Genomic DNA, 9,391 nt, shown 5'->3' with positions numbered 1-9,391 from the left:
CTAGATTAATTCAATGACGAATAAAAAAGGCTGCAAAAGTGAGACCGGTATACTAAATGTTTAATCGTGTACCTTAAAACATTTAAAAAAGCACTAAGTTTTCTAGTGATGTTACACTCTATAAACAGTTTAATCAGAAATGGTACAGCATGAGTATATTTGTGATGTTCGTTTGGACAATACCTAATGATGAGGACCCGTGAAATATTATATACCACTGCGGAATTGTTAAACCATTATAGAAAGAAGAAATTTGACAGTATGTATCATGTTCTTTCCCTTTGATCAAGCAACTGTATTGTGGATCCTAAAAAAATCATTTGAAATGTGTATAAATTTATGATAGAAAATGGTAATAATCATTGTCAGCGAAATTAAACAGCATTAATAGTTCAGGCATTAATAGGACGGTGCATTCTGAAGGAAAATGCGTCAAGAAAATCTGTATATTCATAACATGGGAAAAAAAATCCATGAAACAGTACATGCATTAAAAAAAAAAAAAATCTCTAAACATATGTCCCCGCACTTTGGCGGGTAAGATCTTCAGAAAACAAATGAAGCTCCGGCTCTGGGGTTAGAACTACTTCAAATTCCGGTTTTGGTTAGCCGTAGGATTCTGAGCAAGTTCCTTTCCAGTTTAGTAATCCAGCAGTAAAATGGGGGAAACCAGAGCACCTACATCGCGAGGTGTGAAGGTTAAATGAAGGTGTCTAGCGCGCCGCCTAAATACATTTTACTCGTTGCAATGTCTTCCTGCGTCTCTCAGAGTAGCGGAGAATCGGAAATTAATATTTAGAAATGGGAGGACTTAAGCAAAAGCTCCAAGAAGCAAGACTTGCCAACTTGCCTTGTCCAAACACCTGGGTTTCGATTAGGCCGGCGGGGCCGTGGTGACCGGAGCCCGACCTTACCTGTGAGCGCGCAGAACGTGCTCTGTCAGGGGCGGCGGCCCGGTGGGACTCCCGCGTGCCCAGGGTGGTTTTACTCACCCGTCCCCCCAGCCCTAGCCAAATAAGGACTCAGAGTCGCCCCCCCCCGCCCCGTTTTCTCCCTCGGGCGTCGCGGAAAGCTCGACCTGTCCGCCCCCGAAGCAGAGCCGACGCTGAGGGGCGCTGGAGAGTGATGGGGGCCGCGACCGGGCGCTCCGCCGCTCCGCCGCTCCGCCGCTCCGCCGGCTCGCGTCACAAAGACTACAGTCCCCAGCGGGCCCCGCGAGCTCCGAGCGTCCCTCAGGCAGGGCCCGGCGGCTGCGCGGGGCTGTACTTTCTCCCGTGCTCGGGCACAACCTTCTCTTTCTTCTCCGCGATACAGGCGGTTACTGGTTGCCGCAACCCCCCCGCCCCCCGGCTTCCGAAAAAGGCCAGTCGCCAGGGCAGTCCGGCTCTCGGTGGCAGGTGGCGCGCGGACCCGACCGGGAGGGCGGAACGGGGGGGGGGCGCGCAGGGCCTCGCGCGAGGTGACGACCTCGGGCACGTCGTGCGGCAGTCCCCTTGGCCGGCAGCGGGAGCGGAGGGGGGGGAGGGGGGCGGCGGCCGCGCACGCGCGGCGGGGCCTTGGGCGGGGCCTCGGGCGGGGCCTCGGGCGGCTGCAGCGGGCGGAGGGTCCGCCGGTCGGCGGCTGTGTGGGGAGCCGCCGGGCCGGCGGGGCGGAGACGCGGGAGGTTGATGGGGGTTGCCTCGACCTCGGCCTCAATCTGTAGCACAGCTTCGGCCACGCCGACGGAGATGGTGCCCTGGGTGCGGACGGTCGGGGAGAAGCTGAGGCAGCGGCTGCGGCTGGATGTGGGACGCGAGATCTGCCGCCAGTACCCGCTGTTCTGCTTCTTGCTGCTCTGCCTCAGCGTCGCCTCCCTGCTTCTCAACAGGTAACGCCACAGCGCGGGCTGCGGGCTGCGGGCTGCGGGCGGCTGCTCGGCCAGGCCGCGGACGCGGGCGGGGGCTGCTCCGCTGGGGGGAGAGCGCCCGGGCTGCGCAGCCGCGGGGTTGCGGCCGGCTGCGAGGCCTCGGGAAGGGCGGCCTCGGGGAGCTGGGCGGAGCGTGTGGGCCGGAAGTGCGGGAGGGGGTGGGGTGCGTGGCCGTGCCCCTCTCCTGGGGCCGGCTCTCCCGGGACGCCTGTCCCCGATTCTTACCTACTTTTCACCTGTTTCTTAAAACCTGGTGCTCCAGCATCGCTGCTTTTCAGAGGAGTGAAATCTGTAGGTGCGTCGCAACTTGAGACCTTGCAGGGGCGGTCCAGTCAGCTGACGAAGGAGGGTTCCAGGTCTCCTGGCGGCCCCGATTTTAGGCTGACTCCCCTCGCTCTCAGCATAGGCGTGAGCACACACACGCACGCACAGTCTTGCAGTCGAGGCGCGCGCACACACAGTCTGAGAGTCGAAGGGCGTGCGCGCACACACACGCACACTTTTACAGCCGCAGTGCGCGCGCACACGCGCACACGCGCACAGTCTTACAGCCTAAGCTTGCACACATGTACACAGTCTTACAGCTGAAGCGGGCGCGCACACACGCACAGTCTTAGAGCCTAGGAGTGCCCACACGCATGCAGTCTTACAGCTGAAGCATGCACACAGGCGCACACACACAGTCTTACAGCTGAAGGGCATTTACGCACACAGTCTTACAGCTGAAGCACAGATACGTGCACACAATCTTACAGCCTCAGTGTCCACACGCAGTCTTACAGCCGAAGGGTGTGCGCACATACACAGTCTTAACAACCAAAGCACATACACATGCTCACACAGTCTTGGAGCTGAAGCGCTCCCATGCACACACAATCTTGCAGTCGAAGCATGCACACGTGTATGCACACATGCACACGATATGGCAGCCTAAGCACGGACACACACACACTTGTACAGCTGAAGCACAAACACACACAATCCTCAGACTACGGGCTCACACACAGTCTTGTAGCCAAAGCTTTCCTCAGAGTGGTTGGTTAAAACGGTTGCTTTAAAGATTTGTTGAATACAAGTCAGAAAGCAAAATAGTACCCGTCTCAGTATTTCTAGAATATTCCGGAAAGGAAGATTGAAAGTTAAAATTGATATGTTCAGTTGACATTTTGAGATGGGAAGGTTCTGCCCCTGAAATAAATTGGACTTCATTCAGTTAGCTATTTCCAGAAATGATAACGATGAAATAGGTAGTAGAGGAGAACTTTCCTTCAGATTATTTCCAGATTTGCTCCTGGTGGAGAGAAGTCTGAGACACTTGTCAGCAACGGCACCTACATGTTTTTTCTGATTTTTTAAAAAAGATTTTATTTATTTATTCATGAGAGACACAGAGAAAGAGAGAGAGAGGCAGAGATCTAGGCAGAGGGAGAAGCAGGCTCCATGCAGGGAGTTGGATGTGGGACTGGAGCCTGTGACTCTAGGATCACGCCCTGGCCTGAAGGCAGACGCTCAACCTCTGAGCTACCCAGGCTTCCCTTTTCTGATGTTTTGTGCATGAAACCATCCATAGTCTTTATTTTGGGGTAGTTGATCCCTGAAGATAGGAATGGGAAAGCATTCACCAGGAATTTGGTGATTTATTTATGTTCTGAGGTACCCATTTCCTGTGACTTTTAGAATTGAATTTTTTCCCTAGCCATATTGCTTTCTTCTTAGTTGACTCTGGGTTGATGTAATACTAGGTTTATTTATTTTTATTTTTTTAAATATAATACTAGGTTTAAATAGCAGTTGATATTTTACTGGAAAATGTGCTTTGATGGTAATAATAAGATATTTGATTTTAGAAATATGGAGGAAGGGGAATCTTAACAGAGTTGAAATGAATTATTAAGTACTTACATGCTTTCGGTAGTCTGGAAGGTATTTTAAGCTATGAATAGCTTTAGTATGAAGGATAGGTAAACTCTGTGATTAGTAAGTTTTGTCCAGGAATTCTTAACCCATATCTTTTCGTAGATGGGTCAGTTTAAGTGTCCAAGGATGGGCATGCAAGATCCGATTGAACTAGATTTCTGAGGTCGCCTACTTAATTATAGCATCTAGTGTTCTTCCTTAAGAAATCATAAGATACCATCTGATTGACCCTGTATCTTTATTTGTATTATGCAAAGAAAGAAGGATATATTACGTAACTGTTATCTCTGATTGGTTGGATTTATGAGTGAAATTGTTTTTGCATATATTTTTGTGTATTTTTCCTTTGTTACTGTTGAAACCAGTAAACCAGTAAAAGTGACTTTAAATGTCATCGAACTGTCTAGACTGAAAGAATGGTTAGGTACATTGGGGGGCCTGGGTCAGTTGGTAGAGCATGGGACTCTTGATCTCAGAGTTATTAGTTCAAGTCCCACATTGGGACTAGAGTCTACTTAAAAAAAATGATTAAGTACCCTTTCCAAGGCAAAAGCTTTTGTGTTTTTTAAAAAAAATATTTTATTTATTTATTCATGAGAGAGACAGAGAGAGAGAGGCAGAGACACAGGCAGAGGGAGAAACAGGCTCCATGCAGGGAGCCTGACGTGGGACTTGATCCTCGAACTCCAGGATCAGGCCCTGGGCTGAAGTCAGCGCTAAACCGCCGGGCCACCTGGGCTGCCCAAGGCAAAAGCTTTTGGAATGTTCAAGACAGTGTATATTGTGTGCTTTTCAGTGTATTGTGTGATTTTTCTTTAGCATACGTGTGTACATACATATGTACATATAAACACGTATGTTTATGTATGCTTTGGCTGTCTCTGGAAGACTGTTGTACAAGAAAATGTCCTTTCTGGGAGTGGAAAATACTAGGTATATCTATTTAGAAATTAAAAAAATATATATAATATAAAAATAAAAATATTAGGGGTATAATGATGAAATGAGAAGAAATGGACACCTTCAGTAAGTGATTTCTTGGGGTGCCTGGCTGGCTCAGTTAGAACATGTTACTCTTGATCTTGAGGTTGTGAGTTTGAACCTCACATTGGGTATAAAGATTACTTAAAAAAAATATTTGGGATGCCTGGGTGGCTCAGTGGTTGAGCGTCTGCCTTTCTGCCTTTGGCTCGGGGTGTGATCCCGGGATCTGGGATCAAGTCCCACATCGTGCTCTTTGCAGGGAGCCTGCTTCTCCCTCTGCCTGTGTTTCTGCCTCTCTCTCTGTGTCTCTCATGAATAAATAAATAAAATCTTTATAAAAACATATATACTTTAAAAAAGTGATTTCTACACATTTCACCAGTTAGTTTTTAGCAATAACTTTAAAATAAATTTTCCAATTTGAAATCTTTACTGGTTAGTATGGAGATTTGGAGCTTTCCCTCTATATGGTTAAACTTAGAATAGTACTCTTTTAAAAAATTATTAATCTTTTTTAAAAATTTTATTTTAAATAGTCTCCACACCCAATGTGGAGCTTGAACTCATCATGACCCTGAGATCAAGAGTCACATGCTTTATCGATTGAGCTAGCCAGGCACCCCTGAGATTTCTTCTATTATAGTCTTGAAACTTTAATTCCTAAAGGTCTTTCAAGGTATTATTTAGTATATAAATTTTTCTTTCAATATGAATTATCCGTGGAAAGATAAATAGTTCTAACTTTTGACTATTTTAACTGATTTGCGGAAGGAATAGAGTAACATACTTTATATATTTCAAATTATTTATGATATCACTGTTACAGTATTGTTAGGGTAAACTAGGAGTATAGATATAATTATATTCACCGATTGTGTTGAATATTTGAGTGTTATAATAAGGAATATTTTAAGTTAATTCTAGTAATAATAACAGTAATAATAGCTAACTGACACTTTGAGTGTTTTGTTTGGCAATACAATATTAAGAGATACAATATTAAGAGTTTTTTTTTTTTTTTATTGAGACGATTTATTGTTGTGGCCGAAAGTTTTGAATCTGAGTGTCATTGTAAGAATTTGATTCTGCCTCCTCCATTAATCAGTTATTTGACTTTGGGTAAGTGATTTAACTTTTATCTGTCACAGCCTCCTCATCTGTAAAATAGGGCAAATGACATGTCAGATAAAGGGCTAGTATCTAAGATCTATAAGGAACTTCTCAAACTCAATACCCAAAAACCAAATAATCCAGTTAAGAAATGAGCAGAAGACATGCACAGACATTTCTCCAAAGAAGACGTACAAATGGCCAAGAGGTACATGAAAAAATGCTCCATGGCACTTGGCATCAGGGAAATACAAATCAAAACCACAATGAGATGCCATTTCCACCAGTCAGAATGGCTAAAATTAACAAGACAGGAAACAACAAATACTGGCGAGGATGCAGAGAAAGGGGAACCCTCTTATACTGTTCATGGGACTGCAAGCTGGTACAATCACTCTATAAAACACTATGGAGGTTCCTCAAGAAGTTAAAAACAGGGCTGCCCTCTGACCCAGCAATTGCAGATTTACCCCCAAATATAAATGTGGAGATCCAAAGGGGCACCTGCACCCCAATGGTCATAACAGCGTTGTCCACAACAGCCAGACTTTGGAAAGAGCCGAAATGAAAATTGACAGATGAATAGATGAAGAACATATGGCGTATGTATACAATGGAATATATAGCCATCAGAAAGGATGAATATGAACCATTTACATCGACATGTATAGATCTGGAGGGTATTATGCTGAGTGAAATAAGTCAGTCAGAGAAAGACAATTATATGATTTCACTCACCCGTGGAATATAGGAAACTTCTTCTCATAGGGGATGAGAGGAAAACTTGAATGGGAAAGTCATCAGAGAAGGAGAAAAACCATGAGAGATTCTTAACTATGGGGAACAAACTGAGGGTTGCTGGAGCAGAGGTGGATGGGGGGTAATGGGTGATGGGTATGAAGGAGGGCAGGTGATGTGATGAGCACTGGGTGTTATTCACAACTGATGAATTATTAAATACGACATCTAAGATTAATGATATATGTTGTTGGCTAATTGAATTTAAATTCAAAAATGAATAAAAAATAAAGATAATGAACTATTTAAAAACATGCCTTTCTTATGATTTATTATTCTTTATGATAATACTGCTAATTTTAGTTAACTAATATTTCACTTAATATTTTATTTTATTTTTTAAAAGATTTATTTATTTTGAGAGAATGAGACTGAAAGAGAGTGGGAATGGGGGAGGAGCAGAGGGAAGGACAGAGGGAGAGATTCTTTTTTTTTAATTTTTTTTTTTAAGATTTTATTTATTTATTCACAAGAGACACAGAGAGAGGCAGAAACACAGGCAGAGGGAGAAGCAGGCTCCATGCAGGGAGCCCGACGTCGGACTTGATCCCGCATCTCCAGGATCACACCCTGGGCTGAAGGCAGAGCTAAACCCCACCCGGGCTGCCCTACTTAATATTTTATAAGTAAAATAGACCTAATGATTTTCTTATATTGTCTTTATCTGGTTTGGAAATTAACATCATATTAGTCCTTTTAAATTAGCAGTTTTTTTCTCATTTTTTCTTTCCTGAAGTCATCTATATAGGATAGGGATTATTTGTCTCATTGAAGTTTGGTAAAATCATATGGGCCAGGTTTTTTTGTTTGTTTGTTTGTTTTGTTTTTTGCAGCCAGGTCTCTGATTGCTGTTTTAATACCTGTAATGATAATTGGTCTATATAAGTTATCTAGTTCTTCACTTGCTAATTTCTAACATTTTTGTCTTTTTCCAAAAATTTGTTCTGTTGGTTATCCACTTATGAACATAGTTGTTTGTAGTTTCATTTTTCATTTCAGTATTAACTGTCATTACTTCTTCTTCATTCAGTATTTTGTATATTTGCATTCTTTTTCTTTTATTCCTTGATCTGTCTTGCTAAACCTTTGTCTTTTTTTTTTTTTTTTTTTTTTAAGATTTTGTTTACTGGGGATCCCTGGGTGGCTCAGTGATTTGGAGCCTGTCTTCAGCTCAGGGCATGGTTCTGGAGTCCTGGGATCGAGTCCCGCGTTGGGCTCCTTGTATGGAGCCTGCTTCTCCCTCTGCCTGTGTCTCTGCCTCTTGCTCTCTCTGTGTCTCAAATAAATAAATAAAATCTTAAAAAAAAAAAGATTTTGTTTACTTATTCATAAGAGACACAGAGAGAGGCAGAGACAGGAGAAGCAGGCTCCATGCAAGGAGCCTGTTATGGGACTCAATCCCAGGATTCTGGGATCACGCTCAGAGCCAAAGGCAGATAGATGCTCAACTGCCAAACCACCCAGGCATCCCAAAACTTTGTCTTTTTTATTAGCTTTTGATTTTGGAAATTTCCAAGCATACATAGAAAAAAGAGAGTACAAAGAACTTCTAAGCACCCATCACTCAGCTTCAACAACCGTCAATATTTTGCATATTTGAAAAAAAATCTAGTCTTCCTCCATTTTAAAAACTTCTACACAAAACCATAACCTTAAAATAATTACCAGTAATTGGTTAATAAAACCTAATAACAAGTCTTCAATTAAATTTTCATGTGTGAAAATTTGTAGTATATACTAATCAGAATCTAAAATATGTCCACTTATTGTATGTGGGAGCTACATCTCTTAAGCTTTTATAAATCTCTTATAATTTAAAATAATAGTTGGCAAAATTTTTCGGTGAAGTGTCAGTAAATATTTTAGACTTTGGGATACATCAGCTCTATGCCCCATATTTCTTTTTTTATAAAAGATTTTTTTTTATTCATTCATGAGAGACACACACACACAGAGAGAAGGAGAGGCAGAGGGAGAAGCAGGCTCCATGCAGGGAGCCTGACGTGGGACTCGATCCCAGGTCTCCAGGATCAGGCCCTGGGCCGAAGGCGGCGCTAAACTGCTGAGCCACCCGAGCTGCCTCTTAAAGAACCGTTAAAGAATGTAAAAACCGGGATCCCTGGGTGGCGCAGCGGTTTGGCGCCTGCCTTTGGCCCAGTGCGCTATCCTGGAGACCCAGGATCGAATCCCACATCAGGCTCCTGGTGCATGGAGCCTGCTTCTCCCTCTGCCTGTGTCTCTGCCTCTCTCTCTCTGTGACTATCATAAATAAACAAAAATTAAGAAAAAAAAAAAAAAGAATGTAAAAACCGTCTTAGCTTAAGAGCCATACCAAAGCAGGTGGCATTTGGCCCACAAGCTGTACATTGTTTACCTGGATCTGCTTCTCCCCCCTCACACTCCCCACCATTGACTTGAAGAAACTGGGTCATTTGTTCACACTTTTGCTGTTAGGTTCCTCGTGTCTTTTTTTTTTTTTTTTTTTTTTATCCTTACCTGCATATTTTTTGTAGATAAAGTGTTAGATTTATAAGTTTGATTAGATTTAGTTTTTTTTGGTGGGGGGGGGCATTGCGGGAATATTTCAGTGATGCTGTGTACATCTTATCATGTGAGAGGTTAACTCCACATAAGATGGAGTTGCCTTCTTTTTTTTTTGGATTTGGATAGTGACAG

At 43.6% G+C, this 9,391-nt stretch overlaps 1 protein-coding gene across 9 annotated transcripts in view; it reads left to right on the top strand.

Moving 5' to 3' along the window:
- Positions 1–1,255: 1,255 nt before the first annotated feature.
- The window catches only part of SNX14 (sorting nexin 14), a 72,856-nt gene continuing 64,720 nt past the window's right edge, over positions 1,256–9,391 (top strand). For 4 of the 9 annotated variants that reach the window (XM_049092329.1, XM_049092330.1, XM_049092331.1 and 1 more), the window contains exons 1-2: positions 1,257–1,397; positions 1,703–1,867. In XM_049092329.1, the coding sequence (XP_048948286.1) occupies positions 1,728–1,867 (140 nt within the window). In that variant the 5' untranslated portion in view covers positions 1,257–1,397; positions 1,703–1,727. Of the gene's footprint in view, positions 1,398–1,567; positions 1,868–9,391 lie in introns of those variants that run through there. The other 5 variants (XM_035698171.2, XM_025444581.3, XM_025444580.3 and 2 more) reach the window with 3 other exon arrangements.

This window comes from Canis lupus, chromosome 12 (genome assembly GCF_003254725.2).
Source record: "Canis lupus dingo isolate Sandy chromosome 12, ASM325472v2, whole genome shotgun sequence".
Taxonomy (NCBI): domain Eukaryota; kingdom Metazoa; phylum Chordata; class Mammalia; order Carnivora; family Canidae; genus Canis; species Canis lupus.
The sequence above is the reverse complement of the archived record's forward strand: the minus strand, read 5'-3'. Positions and strand labels throughout refer to the sequence as shown.